Source organism: Marmota marmota, unplaced genomic scaffold, assembly GCF_001458135.2.
Source record: "Marmota marmota marmota unplaced genomic scaffold, marMar, whole genome shotgun sequence".
Taxonomy (NCBI): Eukaryota; Metazoa; Chordata; class Mammalia; order Rodentia; family Sciuridae; genus Marmota; species Marmota marmota.
The window spans coordinates 2,411,514-2,427,202 of record NW_026000338.1 but is presented as its reverse complement, the minus strand read 5'-3'; the positions used below and the strand labels follow the sequence as shown (position 1 = coordinate 2,427,202).

Genomic DNA, 15,689 nt, shown 5'->3' with positions numbered 1-15,689 from the left:
CCAAGAAACTTTCTGGATGGCTTCACATCTAGTGGAAAAATGGTTCTACTTGTGGCTAGAGCTCCAAGTCATCCTTCCTGTTGTCTCAGTCAGAGCTCTGAGTTCCTCTGGATGACATGGAACTGGGTAGAGTACAGGCAGGGCTGATGAGGCTTTGGCAAGCCCAACTCAGGAGCCTACTGTCCTGTGGCCCAGCTAGAAACAAATTCACCACACAGCACCCTAACTAAATCTCATGTTTTGCCCATACAGGCCCCTCTCTGAAGGTCTAGCTTCTCTCCCTAAGATAAGTCCCATCCCAGACCAATCCCATAGAGTACCTAGAATCTAATGGAGGAAGCCTCAAGGAACCTGACAGAAGAGCAATTGGCTTAGCTATGTGTAACAGGTAGAAACAGCCTGTTTGGAACCAGAACCCCTGACCACATCCAGTGATTACAAGCAGACAGAAAGTAACAGTTATGAAAGCTATCTTGGAATCATGGGGGCTAACACCACATCTTCTCTGCAGCATAGGCTGAGTCCTTGAGTATGAAGACTGGGTCTATCTCTAGGGAAGAACTGCCTGGCCAAGAAGAGTATTGGGTAATAAAGTGGCCAGATAAGAACTCTTGCAAAATATATGGAGGCATCAAAAGGGAAACAAAACTCTTCACTAGGTTGTGCCAATATTGTCTGGGGGCAGATGACTGGCCAAGCTGACCTTCCCATGGCCTTTCCCCTTCTGACACTTTGCCTTCTGTTACAGAGGCTTATGGCCACAACAGGGCCTAAGGGTTTTAAGGCAGGACCTGTCTTACTTGGTCAGGCCCACAACTTCTTTGAGGCTACACTTTCTTTCAAGCAGCCATTCTACTCTGGGAGAACTAATAAATACCATGTCCAGAAAGATAGGCAGTACTCTGGAAATTAAAGGGACTCCTTACCCTGTTATCCCCATGGATATCATCCAGGACCTAGGGTCGCTGGACCTTGGGAAGAGTTGGGGAGTGGCTGTCTCTCAAATCATCATCCATTCTCTGAAATACTAAGGTCCCTGAATGTGGAGAAAGACATTGAAGAATCCTATGGAAGTTTCAGCCTTCAAGGATTTTGGCTCCTTGCAGACCTTTGTTGTTACTTGGAATAAAGCTTTGGCCACCAGCCAAAGTGGTGTCTAGGTGAGCAGTAGTCATGACCAGTTCCATGTCATCCAGAGGAACTCAGAGCTCTGACTGAGATAACAGGAAGGATGACTTGGAGCTCTAGCCACAAGTAGAACCATTTTTCCACTGGTTGTGAAGCCATCCAGAAATGTTCTTACAGAAAGAGCAAATGGGGTAGGGCATCAGGGGCAAAACTGCTTTAAGGCACTGACTTAACTCCCTGTAGCCCCTTATATAGCCTTTGTATAGGCTGGTTATGGCTTTGTTTTGAACAACCATGTTTGCTAGGGTGCTGCAATTCATGCTAGATACACAAAGACGTGTACTCAAGGCCAAGCATTATTGATCCCCAGTTACATTACCTTGGGTAAATCACCTCTCTGAGCATCTGCCTCCTCACTTGCAAAATGGGGATCAGAAGGTCCAATTCCTTTGGTGTAACACTCTGGAAAGCAGTATGGAGATTCCTCAAAAAACTAGGAATGGAACCACCATTTGACCCAGCTATTACACTTTCAGTATATAACCAAAGAATTTTAAAATCAGTTTACTATAGTGATGCAGCCACATCAATGTTTATATCAGCTCAAATCACAATAGCTAAGTCATGGTGCCAACTTAAGTGCCTTCAACAGATGGATGGATAAAGAAAATGTGGTATATATACACAATGGAGTATTACTCAGCCATAAGGAAGAATGACTTTATGACATCTGCCAGTAAGTGGATGGATTTGGAGACTATCCTGCTACGTGAAGTAAGCCAGTCCCCCAAAACCAAAGGTTGAATGTTGCGGTGAGGTGAAGAATAGAAGTATAATATATTACACAAAGGGGAATAGAAGGAAGGGAGGGGGGATAGGAAAAGGAAAGACAGTGGAATTAATTTGACATAATTTTCCCATGTACTTGTATGAAAACATCATAGTGAATCCCACCATCATGTACATCCATAAGAATAGGATCCTAACTAGAATAAGATATATCCCATGCTTGTATAATTGTATCAAAATGGATTCTACTGTCATGTATAATTAAAAAAAAACAGTAAATAAAAAAAGAAGGCCCAATTCCTTGCCTGCTCTGAGGGTCAATGGCAAGTGGGGCTTGGGTTAAGGGATGGAGGTTCTCAAGAGGCCAAACTGGGGAGGCAGATGGTCAGGCTGCTGAGGATAGCTCTCTGTGTCTCTCCCACAGCTCCCTAAGCCTGCGCTACTTCACCTATGGAATTCTGTTTGGTTGTGGCTGTTCCTTCGCCTTTCAGCCATCCCTCGTCATCCTGGGCCACTACTTCCAACGCCGCCTGGGTCTGGCCAATGGTGTGGTGTCTGCTGGGAGTAGCATCTTCTCCATGTCCTTCCCCTTCCTCATCAAAATGCTGGGGGATAAGATCAAGCTGGCCCAAACCTTCCAGGTGCTGAGTACCTTCATGTTTGTTCTTATGCTGCTCTCACTTACCTACCGGCCCCTCCTGCCCAGCTCCCAGGACACCCCAAGCAAGAGAGGTGTCCACACCTTGCACCAGCGCTTTCTGGCTCAGCTCAGGAAGTACTTCAACATGAGAGTGTTCCGCCAACGCACTTACCGCATCTGGGCCTTTGGGATTGCTGCTGCTGCCCTTGGCTACTTCGTTCCTTATGTACACCTGGTGAGGAAGACCTGCCCTGAACCTGCCTGGAGTCCAGAGGGTAGGGGTGGGGGATACTGAAAGGGCAGAGCTGAGACATTTGGAAAAAGAAACAGAACAGTGGTTGGAGATAACCAGAGAGGGACAGAGCACAGATCAAGGGAGGACCCCAAAGGAAAATGGGGGGAGTTCCTTATGGGAAGGTCCATACATTATGGTTTCCCTCACAGTGAAAAAAATTAGACAAAAAAGCCTGGTTGTCAATAAAATATTAAGTAAATAAAAATAAGATGCAAAAACAATTAGACAGATTTTGGGGAGATACGCAGATTGGGATATAGGAGACTGGCCCAGATGGTCTGACAGAGTTTTCTATTTTTTTTTTTAAACTATTTTTTAAAAATATTTTTTAGTTGTAGATGGACACAATATCTTTATTTATTTTTATGTGGTGCTGAGGATCGAACCCAGTGCCTCACACATGTGAGGCAGGCGCTCTACCACTGAGCTACAACCCCAGCCCCTGAGAGAGTTTTCTACGACTGTGTGGAATGCTGGTCTTTGTGGTCACATGATTTTGTTTAAAAAATAGCACATATTAGATCTAACACTTCATGATGTGTAGTAACCTCTTTAAGGTAATAACAAATCCTGTATTAAAAGAACCCATTCAGCTTTGTTTACTCCAGCATTCACTAAACTTCTATGCCACAGAACTTTCAGTTGTTTCAGTAGAGAGTCCTGAATATGCCAACAATTAACCAGTCAGCTTTTCTTCCACCTTGTGTTCTGAGGGTCCTGGTATCCTGCTTTTCAGATGAAGTATGTGGAAGAGGAGTTCTTGGAAATCAAGGAGACCTGGGTGCTCTTGGTGTGTATCGGGGCTACCTCAGGCCTTGGGCGTCTTGTGTCAGGCCATGTCAGTGACTCCATTCCTGGACTTAAGAAGATCTACTTGCAGGTGAGTGTGACCATATGTACACTGTGAGGAAGAATAGCTTGCCACAGTTTATCTCTAGGCTTTGGAACAGATTGGTAGGGTGTGCCACTGCAGTTCCCTGGGCCCTTGTGTGACACAAGAAAGTCAATCCAATTCTCTGAGCCTCAGTTTCCCTTGTTTTCAAGCAAAAGCAATCATCCTTGTTATGCTTCCTTTACCAAGATGGAATGTGTACCCAGTAAAATCAGTGTATATGGAAACTTTTAGAACATTTTACAGGCATTTTAAAAAATTAATAATAGGTGTTCATCTGAAAACAAGAAACTGAGGCCGGAAGTTAAATGCAGACCCCAGTAAGGACTGATTTCATTGCTACCGTACACTCTCTTGGAGGACTGTAGGCAACTATAACACTCCGTGTGACCCAGCATCTCTCTCCTCTAGGCCCAGGCTCAAGCCTATCATGTCTCATACTTCCAGAGCTACTTGGCATCAAGCACTGGTTGTCTTCCTCTCTCTGGTACTAGGGATTGAACCCAGGGGTGTTTTGCCACTGAACTATATCCACAGCCCTTTTAATTTTTTATTCTGAGACAGGATCTTGCTAAGCTGCCGAGGCTGGTCTTGAACTTGTGATTCTCCTGCTTTAGCCTCCCAAGTTGCTGAGATTACAGGTGTGTGCCACTGTGCCCGCCCAAGCAATGGTTCTCAATTGCCATCCTCTCAGTGGAAATCAAAAACAAAAGGCCAGAAAAGGCCAGACCTTACTTCCCCTCTTTAGTCCTCACTGTACTAATTTATGCAACGAGATAATTCTTTGCTTTCCTATCTCACCTTACAGGTGAGGATCAAAAGAAATGCAGTATTACCAGGTTTTAATCCTTCTGACAGTGACACAGTTTCCTCATATTGTGGGCAGCAGAAACATGGATGCTCCAGAGGCCTCTTTCTGTGTGCACTGGGCCCTGTTTTGATTCAAATATAGACTACTACTACTCAGGTTGTCCGTCTTTGGCTGGCTGGCAGCAATAATGTCTTCCTGATCTGTCTCATGCTTTTTGCTCCTATAGCTGGTCTTATCAGAAGGTTCCTAAGTGTGGAACCCTGTGGGAAGGGCAAAGGCAGCCCCAAGAAACAAATAGTCATGAATTATCCATCCAGAAGGTGGTTGTGTTTGGACTGAATGCCTGGGAAAGCCCTAAGGGCACTTCTAAGGGGCCCTGAAGATACTCACAGCAGGGATTTATCTGTCCCAAGTGTGTTCCTAAATACCCTCAGTTGTTTTGGATAAGGACATGATTAATTTTTTCCTGTTGTGTTTAACTCCTGTTAGTTTGAGAGATCTGGCCAATCTTCTTTGCCAGAGCTGTAGATGCCCTTTGTGTCCAGCCAGGCTAAATTCTCATGGCACTGATGGAGAAACTGAGGGAAAGGCTTCTCAGACAGTAATGGCAGAGCTGAACTCCTGTGAAGCACTCTTCTCATATCACACCTTACCCTAAGTGACGGATGACAGAGTCAAGTTTCAGAAATAATAATTGACTTGACCAAGGTCAAACCAAGAGCCTATGATTGGGATTATGAAATTTTGAATTTCTGTGCAAATATCAGCAAGTGCTTTATCTGGGTGGCTTTCTGCATTGGGAATATGCATGTTCTTCCAGCCTCTTTCACAAGCCCCCACTCGCCATGGGTCTTCCCTGCCACTATTAGCCAAGATGCCAAAGGGTTCTGGAAATCAGAGTAATCTGGCACTGAGCCAGGGCTTTATCTTGAGGAGAGGCAGCAGCCCCTGCCTAGCCATATAGCTCACATGCTTCTCATTATAGTCTGCAGGAGAGAGATGAGGCCCCAGCAGCTTTTGCTTTCTGTTGTACAGCAGGATTTCCAAGGGACTGGGAAGCATTGCTGGATGGAGGCCAAGTTAGGCTGGAATTCAGTGTTTCTGCTAACTTTTCCCACCCTCTGCTCCTGCTCCTTTTCCTTAGTCTTACTTGACCCAGTTTTACCACTTAAAATAATATAAAACAATCTTAGAACATTATAGTTGAAACACATCTTCATCAACTTATAGTTCAACTCTTTCATTTTGCAAATTGAGTGTTTCAGGCCAAGAGCACAAGACAATGGATAAACTGCTCCTTTCTCTTGAGTTTCTCAACAGACTCCATCACAGGAATTGTTTTTTTTTTTTTTTTTGTCTCTGGGTCAGTTGCAGGAGTACAGGTCTGGGAGAGAAAAGGAGGATATACAGCCTCAGGTTCTGAAAAACCACCCATTAGACCCTGTGGTTCTTACTATTCGTGAAGACAGGCATACATGCCTGGCATTTAGCCTCTGCACAGTTTGTTGGCAAGAAAATGGTGACAACCTGCAAGAGAGCCCCACATTGGACCAGTTCTTGAGGCCTAATTCCCAGTTCCAAGAGGGATTTTTTTTTTATTTCTAAACTTTGGCAAGGCCTCCTAGAGTATGTTAAGAGGCAACTAGATATAATAGGTAGCAATTAGAGCTGATTAAAATCAGTTAATGCCATCCTTTGTGTTATATAATGGTATTAACTCTTAATTACCATAATGGGCTTGGTTGATAGGTGGATCTGGTTTTATCTCATAGTTGTGTGTGAAGCTAGAGTGTCTCCTGTTCTTATTCCTAAATTCTGCCTACCTACCTCAAAACAACGTGGTCAAGTTCAAAGTTTCCCCAAAAAAGAGATGTCCTCAGATGACATTATCCTCTCAAAAACCCAACTAATCCACCTAACAAACCCACTGTGAGCAACAATATAGAAAATCTTTTTTTCTCTTTGTAGATATGAGGATTGAACCCAGGGGCACCTACCACCCAGAAACATTCCCAGCCTTTGTTTTCTGTTTGTTTTTGTTTTTTTGTATGGGGAGCCACACCCCCAGTCCCATTTTGTTTTTTATTCAGAGACAGGGTCTTACTGAGTTGCTTAGCACCTCCATTGCTGAGGCTAGCTTTGAACTTGCAATCCTCCTATCACAGCCTCTCAAGCCTCTGGGATTACAGGCATGCGCCACAGTTCCTGGCCTCCCCCAGCCTTTATTTTTACTTTTTGAGACGGGGATCTCTAAATTGCTGAGGCTGGCCTCCCACTTGCAATCTTCCTGTCTCAGCCTCCTGAGTCTCTGGAATTACAGGCATGCTCACCACACCTGGCTGCAACACAAAAAGTCTTTAGAACCTTAAACAGACTTGACCTTCACTCCTCCCACAAGTTCCTGGGCAAATTGGCCTGCTTATTGACCAACTACGAACTATTGGCAAATCCTTGGGCCTCTTAAGGCCTTAGTAAACAGATCAGGTCTTAGCCTTGGCCCTGGGATAACCTGACTCTGCTGGCTGCAGAGATTGGTGGAGGGGCAGGCAGTGCTCCTTTCTCTGCCTGCATCCAAGGTCTTCAGTCAACTTCACAGGCACAAGTTGCAAATGACCTTTATCAAAAGATCGGCTGTTTCCTGTGGCCCTTCTCTGTTGAGAGAGAAAAACCAGCCACTGCAAAGTGATTGTCTTTGTTTTGGAGTCAATTTTTTTCTCAGCCCAAAAGAAGGCCCAGTGACTAGTCAGTGCTCCTGGTCTGGATTTAAGCTTCCTAGACACCCACCTACTAGCTTAGTTTTCCTGAAAGGCCCCTTTGTCGCCTTCTCAGGGTGTCCAGCCAAGCCCAGAGGCCCCCAGGGACATGCTGCCTGAGGTGTTTGAGACAGGTGATGTGTCGCATGTCCTAAAGCATAAGGAACCTGGGTAAACCCCCTAATGGTTTCTTTCATGTCAAGGTGTTTTCTAAAATCTACCCCCACCAAAATGGGCATTGGCTCCTTCCACATTTTAGAAAGCCATACCTTTCTTTATATCCCCTATCTAGTCATTGTGCAAGCCATCCTCCCTCTTCCCCTTCCTTTTCCCATACCTTACTTGAATCTGAGAATATCAATATGACCTGATCCCAGGTCCTGATACCTGAGACACTCAGACATAGGCTCAGAAAAAAAAACAAAAACAAAAAAACAGCATTCCCTTTATCTCAGGATCCAATGCAAAGACCAACTTCTTGAGGCCAGGGGCTATGTCCTCCCTTTCTTTAGTCCTGCTAGATTCAGTTAAGTTGGGGCTCTCACAAAGACTTTGAACCCTTCATTGAAGAACTTAGAAGGGGCCTGAGTAACTGCTTAATCCAACTGCTGTCCTTGTTGACACCCTGCTTCCCCCAACCCATTTTATAGATGGTAGAAATGAAGATCTGAAAAAGGACATGTTATGTGCTATGTGGTCTTGCCTGGTCAGCACAACATGACCACAGGCCCTTGCTCCCCTAGGTCCTCTCCTTCCTGCTCCTGGGCCTGATGTCCATGATGATTCCCCTGTGCCGGGACTTCGGGGGCCTCATCGTTGTCTGCCTCTTCCTGGGCCTGTGCGATGGCTTCTTCATCACCATCATGGCCCCCATCGCATTTGAGCTGGTGGGCCCAATGCAGGCCTCACAGGCCATTGGCTACCTCCTGGGCATGATGGCCCTGCCGATGATTGCTGGGCCCCCCATTGCAGGTGAGGTTGATTTCCAGGGAGGGCATGAGTCAGAGACCTGTTTTCCATAGGCTCTACCTCTGTTTAAGGTCCCCTTTCCTCATATTTTCTGCGTAAGCAGCCTTGTCAGAGTGCATGAAACCCCTTACCACCATTGGTGAAGGAGATTAAACACAGTACACAGGCATGGATTCATTTGGGGGGGATGGGTTTTCCATGGTGGTGTTTCAGTGGGGTTTTATTATATTCAGCATGGCTCCTTCCAGGAAAGTAGAGGGAAAAATGGGTTTGACCTTCTTGACCATTTTATTTGTCCAGTGTTCTCTTGCTCTCCTCACAGTTAAGTGATTATTTAAGGTAGCTGAGTAAAAGAGGTAGGGAAAAAAAGAAAGCTGGCCCTAGTTTTATTAAAACTTTGAGATGTCCTTCTCTTCCTCCTCCTCTACTGGCTTAGGAATTAAACTTATTAAGGAAACACCCCAAGACTGAGCCAGTGAAGTTCACCTCCAGCAGGCAGCAGGCAAAGTGCTGGTGTGCCATTTTTCAGCACTCCTAGTTTCCCCCTCCATCCTCCCAGGAGAGCACTGTTGGTAACCGAGGGAACATACGAAATAAGAAACCCAATGAAGAGAAGTTCATTTCCTTTCTAGGGATTTATTACAAACACTGATTCATGGGTTAGCCTCCCCTAAGTTGGTCAAATGGGCTAATTCAACAAATACTCCTTGAACACCAATTATGTACAAGGTGTTGTGAGGGTGCCATGTGACAGTGGCAAAAGGTTTCATTCAGGCTCTTGTGCAACAGTCACACTGCTTACTGGGGGAGGGGAGACTCTATCCAGTCCCTGATGGCAACAGTGGTCCAGAATCAACAATTCTTTCCTTTTTGCTTGTCTCCTGAGTAAGCAAAGGGACAAGGGCATCCTTGCCTTTGCTTCTGGGCTCATCCTCCTTATGAGGTAGCTCATGTTAGCTTCTGGAGGTGAACAGGAAGAGGCCTTGCATCCCATGCCAAACACATCCATGGTATTGGCAGCTTAGAGGAAGCCAGAGGGGCCAACCATATCTATAACTGAAAAAAAAAAAACAAAACAAAAAGACTTGTGTGACTTCTTCCTAGGGGAACTGGAACTTCAGAGAAAGGGAACCTCAGAGAAAAAGTAAATAGGGACTCAGCTAAATTGTTCCACGAGAATAAATGGGAGTAGGGGTGGGGAATATCACTGTGAACAGACACAAGGCTTGGCCTTCCTTCCTTGGAATTATTTTAAACTAGATTCCCTCCTAACACCATCCCTAGGAATGACTGGAAGGTAGCTATAGCTTGATGAAAGTTACAAATGTGGAAATCTTAAGAGGGGCTTCATTCTCTCCTTCCATAATAAGCATTTAGCTCAAGGGCCCATAGCCCCATTACCTCAGGGAGGAACCACTTGCCTTTAAGTTGAGGGAACTCCCAAGTCAAGACAGTGCAGGCCAAGATTCTCTGGATAAGCACTGGGATGGCCCCTAGAAGAGGCAGAGAGCAATTTTGGGTGGTAGGGAAAAGCCGAGCTTGACTTGTGTCTCTTGACTGTTTCAGGCCTCCTCCGCAACTGTTTTGGGGACTACCATGTGGCCTTCTACTTTGCCGGTGTGCCCCCCATCATTGGGGCTGTAATCCTCTTCTTCGTCCCTCTCATGCATCAAAGGATGTTCAAGAAAGAGCAGAGGGATTCCAGCAAGGATAAGATGTTGGTCCCTGATCCAGACCCCAATGGGGAGCTGCTGCCAGGCTCCCCAAACCCTGAGGAACCAATCTAATGCCTCTTTCTTGCCATTGTGTGCTCCTCCCCAGCTCTTCCCCTGCTCAGCATTTACATTTTTTTTGCCACCAGCACACTAGTTCCCAAACCTGTGCACACAGCATTTCAGCCACCTGACCACCCCCTTGGAGCCAAAGCTCTAGGTGTTCCAAACTCATTAACCAAATTTTCCCCATGAATGCCTTCAAACTTGCCAGGGCCCTTCTTCTCCCAGGAACTGGGAAAGCTTGAGATTTCCCCCTGGCCTTTGGAACCTCTCCATATACATTCTAACCCCTGGGGGAGGAGGATGATAGAACCTCCAGGCCCCAGCTTGTTAGTCGCCCACTAAAATTAACTGCCAAAGGTGCTACTGTGTCCCCAGGAGCCTAGTGGGAGAGACTCAAGCCTCTGATTACTGAGAAATTTATTGCCATTCATCCTTGGAAGCCATTTGGGTGGTGGGGGAAGGGAGGCAGAATGAGACAAGGAGCCTTATTTAGTCTCACAAGTTCCTGAGGTCTGTGGCTTCCCGAGAGCTGTATACAGGTAGTATCCCCATGATATGGTTGGTTAACAGTCTGTTTCTCTCTTCCTTTCCTTTGATTTTTCTCTACTGCCTCCTTTCCATTCTTTTCCCTCTCCATTTCTTTTTATGATTGTCACAGATTCAAGGTGCTTGGAGAAAGGAGGGACCCAAAGCTTGGGCCAATCAGCCTCATATTGGCTCAGTCCAGCCCTAACACTAGCATTAATCCCGTTCATCTCAGGCTGAGCCTCATCTCACTTTTTGGCTCAAGCTGATATAATCATAGACTGGAAGAGTAGAATATCACACAGGGAAAGGACCTTAAACACCACAGAGTTCCATGTTCCACCCACTGTTTTTTACAGATTTTCCAAGTCAATGCATTAACCTGGAGGCCTTCCCAGTCCCCCATCCTTGTATCCACCTGTCAAATGTGAATAAACTCCTTTCATCTCAGCAGGCAGAGGAGGACTAAGGACAGTGAGCTGGCGTGGTTCATGGAGGGCCAGTGGCTATTGACATAGTGAAAGACCAACTCCTCCATCTCTTAGTTTTCATGACAGGTCAATATTTCCACCTGGCCAGGACAGGAAATGGACTGTTTTAGGAAAAACCTCATTCAGAACCTGGATCCCCAAAGGTACAGGCAGCAGCTGCACACAGGGTTGGACACTTTCTTTTAGGAAGGGGAAGCCACCCTAGCTTTTACCACCAAGTGTTTCCCCCATGCTGGACATCCTGGGCCACTCTGCTTAGTGGGCATTAATGGTGCCAGGAAAGGTAGATTCTGGACCACCTTCTTCCCTCTGAAGTAGGTACCAGATGCTTCCCTATACCCAGGCTCTGTGCAACAATCTTACTGAAGAGCATTCCAGGTGCTCCTGGCTAGGGGCAGAGGGCTCTGCCAGGCTGTGTCCAGCTAGCACAGCTCACCTCATTAGGAGCTCAGCCTCTCTCTTTCCTCTGTCTTTGTGTCTCTTTATCCCCTCTCTGGGCCTTTGTTTATTGTGTTCCTGTCACCCAACCTTTCATCATCTTTTTGCCAGGCACCCCTGGCTGTCACTTGGAGCCAATAGTAATTTGCCACCCTAAACCAGGGTCATCCTATGGCCAGGAGGATGAGGTTGCCCTGAGGGGCTCCAAAGAAGACAATGGTCCCCACACATGAATTTTTCCGTTACAAACAGGCAGCTGAGAGGTTGGCCTCTCAAAGTTTCATTCAAGGCCAAAGTCTGAGCCCCACCCCCACCTCTGCTGGTCTTAGTCCAGCTCTTATCAACTCCCTGAAGGAAAATCCACTGGTTCTTTGCTCTGTAAGTAGGAAAGGGCCTAGTTAGTAGCCTGTCAGCTCAAACAGCAGTGGAACAGGAGAAGATGGACTGCAGGAGCCCTGTAACTCCTGAGAGAGACCATTGGAAATACTAGAGCAACAATGCCCCTGCTTCCATTCCTCCCTGCCCCGCCCCCACTGAGATGCTGGAGGGTGGTCCTGCAGGGCCTCCTTTGTTGCTCATGACTGGATAGCTTTTAAAAATCAGGCTGCCACCCACTTCTCTCCAGTTGAAGGAAAGATATTCACAGGTCCCAAATCTGCCTATTCAGGTGTCACTTAACATTGACAGGGTGTCAATTTACTTCTTCCACACATGTGCATGTGCATGTGTGGGCTTGTGTGCTTTTGGAGAGAATTGTTGGTTGGCAAAAGCAGCACAGTATTAATATTTAGAGTAGGATGCAGCCTCTTAAGCACCACAGTTAAACCTAGGAGAACGAACAAAATTTCAGAGCTTGAGACCTGGGACATTTAAATCCTCAAGGGGTTTGGAACAAAATAAACAGATCTAAAAGTTTGGTTTTGGTATGGATGTTGCCTACAAGGGTGAAATAGTCAACCTGGTTAACAGGAGGAAGTTTGGCTTCAGAACTGAAGCCTCATTCCAAATCAGATTTCTGCCAGGGTCTGTGCTCTCTGAAAGAGCGGACATTTGAAAAGGAGAGGAGCTATATAAGGCTTTGGGTTTGGGTGGACTGTTTGAAACTTCATTTGCTAGGGAGCTCTGAAGTGGAAAAGTGGCTACTTTACAAAATGAGAACATGGTTACTGGCTGAGTCAGAGTAAAAGCCTGCCAAGGCCACCACCTTGCTATAAATGTGCCTTCCTGAAAATTGGCAATGACCTTAGCAATATTACAATTCAACCTCTTCTCTCTCCCTTATTGATAGGGAACCTGAAGAGATTAGTCTAGCTGGGTTACATAGCCCTACAGTGACAGCCTGGAATGGAGGGTGATACAGCAGAGAGACCTACAAGAATGACAAAACTAGGAGTAAACTTAAAGTCTCACTTGTCCATATTCTGCATTGAATTTAAGTGGGGAAATTGAGGCCTAGAGAAACGAAGGGCCTGCTGCAGGTTCACACAGTTCATCAGAACAAGACTTGAACTCAGGTAATTAACTTCCAGTCCAATCCAAACCCCTTGTTTGCTAGATGAAGACACTGGCCCTAGAAAGGAAAAAAGGAGTTGTCCACTTCACTCAACCACACAGAAGCCCATTTCTAAAAGGGTGTCAGCAGGACCAGCTCTTAGTGGAAATAAAAGCTGAGCAGTGTGACTCTCAGCATACCCCATTGCTTCACAATTACTCTCATTCCCAATCTACACAAACTTTTGGTTTCTCCCTCCCATTCATTCTAGACCTTCAGGAAGCCTTGGCCTTGGAAGCTTCTTTCCACCAACTGCCTTTCTACTCTGAACACCAAGAGCAACGAATAAAGTCCGTCTCCTTCTGGCTGTGCAATGGCCAAGACAGGGACAAAGAGAAGAGACTGGCTTTCTTTGGGAGTGGGTGGTTTACCACCCAGTTCTTAGCTATTGCTGTTTCTCCTCTGCTTAGTGCAGACACCCTCAGGCTGCCGGCCTCCTCATCTCCTCCCACTGAGGCTAATTACTTTGTCCAGCTGCCAGGCCTCAGGCTCTCCCACCCAAGATCTGCTGCCCCTCCAGTCCCTCCCCCAGCAGCCCGAAGAGCTCAGTCTGTTTGATCACTCAGGATCGTTAGATTTCAAAGCTGTGGAATCCCATAATTTTTATGAGCATATGCTCTCCTCCAGGGCCTTTTCATGTCTGAAAAGGCAGCCAGCAGCTCCCTGCCACTACTCCACAGTAGCACAGCAAGCCAGCTGACGGGGATTACAAATCCCGGGTGTCTGACAGCTGGTGCCCCATAGAGTGAGACTGGTTAGAGTAAGAACACTTGAAACAAGTTCTGCAATTGTAGCAGAGACCCCAGAGAAACAAGGAAAGGGATTAGATACCCAGGAGGTTGAGGAGGCTGTTCTTCAAAGGCCCTTGATTCCTGCCTTTCAGCTCTCTCTAGTGGTCATCAGATACAGAGCTCCAGGCCTGGTTGTCATGTCTTTTCAGCAGTATTTCCTAAGAACCTGATGTGTGTCAGGCACTGCTAGAACCCAGGGACTTCAGGAATGGAAAAAAAAAAAAAAAAGAAAAGAAAAGAAACAGAATTAGAGACAACAATGTGAGGCAACACAAGAAGGAATTTGTACTATCATTTTTCCAAAATATCTTCCTCCTCTGGGCCTTAGTGTCCTGGAGTATTACCACCCCCCACCCCCGACGTCAAAACTCGGTCTACTTTGGGGCAGAGAGGGGACACCACGCCCCCACTCCCACCGAGGCGGGCGCGTCCCCTCCCCCCTGTGCTCCCCGAGACTGGCCTCCCGGGGGCCAGAGTCGCCCGGAAGAACAAATCTAGCTTCAGCGTCGGTTTCCTGCTGAGCCCGAGCCGGATAAAATTAGCCCATTGCTCACATCTAACACGCGNGCCACCTGCACTACCCACACACTCACATAACACTCCCTTTCCCAAGGTGGAGGCTTCTGAGGAGGGCCAGCCTCACAGATCCTTCTTTCTTAAGGCCAGAGTTTCCTCCTGTCAGTCTGGGATCTCCCAGCTGTCTGCTTATTTCACACCTCTGCACTCTATACACACTGCAGACACTCCATCCCTCAGCTCCTGAATGAAGGGCCTCCCCCAGCGTAGCTGGACACAGAGGCCCCCTCTAATGGTAACAAGGGCTCCCTCACCTGTGGGTGGGCAATTTACAGTTCACATGTGCTCTCCTATCCTTCATCACACTTGACCCTCTCTCTTCAGCCAAGAGAGGCATCTGCTTTGTGTGTGTGTTGCTGGGGATTGAACCCAGGGCCTTGTGCATACTAGGCAAGCACTCTATCAACTGAGCTACAACCCCAGCCTGAGGCAGCTGCTTTTAAGTTCCTTTCACAGATTGGGAAATTGAGGCCCAGTGGGAGCCAAATGCCATTTGTTGACTTTTGTTGTTAACATTATGTTGACAAAGCATAGGTGCTTCAAACAAGTATATCTCAATTAACTTTTTCTATCCAACTGAGTTTTTCACAGTCCTTGCTAAACACAGTTAAGGGTTAAGCTAGTAGGAAGAAATCAAGGGCCAAAATTAAGAACCCCTTCTCCAAGGTGCTTCCACTCAACTTCATGGAATGTGAGAAAAATCTTTTTTCCCCCCTGACCTCTCAGAAAGCCTGCTGCTAAAGTCAGTACCTGCCCCACCCCATGCCCACTCTGTTCCCCAGTGAAGGATCTGGACAGGGAGTGGGAATATAGCACCAATATGGAGGTATGAGGGACAGCAAAACTGAGCTAGAGTCCTTGTGCTTCTCCCTTCCCAGCCTCCCCATTGGAGGGCATGAGGAAAAGGAACTAGGGATCTGTCATCTGCCTTTCTTTTGGAGTACCTATCACTGCCTTTAGGGGTCCTCTGGCCTTCAAAATTGGGGTAAAACTCCAAATGAGCTCCCTTACACCTTGCTTTCTCAGTCTTTTTCTCATCATATAATAAAATCATTACAACTTAATTTTCAGGGCCTTGCTTGATGTCTGTAGGCCAGAAAAAGGTCCTTTGTCTGGTCTAGTTATGGCAGGGGGAGGGGGACATGGAGTAGTTCCTGGGAGGCTCTGCTTTCCTGAAAAAGAACTTGTGTGTCTAAGATATCAACACTAGCTCAAGGGGTCTCTCCCTTTGAGAATTACAGCACTGGGCCAAGCTACAGAG

At 46.5% G+C, this 15,689-nt stretch overlaps 1 protein-coding gene, 1 long non-coding RNA gene and 1 other non-coding gene across 3 annotated transcripts in view; 1 reads left to right on the top strand and 2 right to left on the bottom strand.

The window, feature by feature from the left end:
• Positions 1 to 12,425, top strand: part of Slc16a2 (solute carrier family 16 member 2) — a 105,921-nt gene extending 93,496 nt beyond the window's left edge. Inside the window, exons 3-6 of the mRNA XM_015505859.2 lie at positions 2,342 to 2,792; positions 3,589 to 3,732; positions 8,052 to 8,280; positions 9,844 to 12,425. Coding sequence (XP_015361345.1) covers positions 2,342 to 2,792; positions 3,589 to 3,732; positions 8,052 to 8,280; positions 9,844 to 10,064 — 1,045 coding nt within the window. The 3' untranslated portion in view covers positions 10,065 to 12,425. The remainder of the gene's footprint in view (positions 1 to 2,341; positions 2,793 to 3,588; positions 3,733 to 8,051; positions 8,281 to 9,843) is intronic.
• LOC107159284 lies at positions 11,623 to 14,392 on the bottom strand. Its single transcript, XR_001505732.2, has 2 exons — positions 13,893 to 14,392; positions 11,623 to 13,079 (listed from the first exon to the last, which is right to left on the bottom strand). It is a non-coding gene; the product is annotated as an uncharacterized LOC107159284 (long non-coding RNA).
• Positions 14,393 to 14,775: 383 nt separating this feature from the next.
• Positions 14,776 to 14,849, bottom strand: Trnat-agu. The gene has a single exon. It is a non-coding gene; the product is annotated as a tRNA-Thr (tRNA).
• Between the last annotated feature and the right edge of the window lie 840 nt (positions 14,850 to 15,689).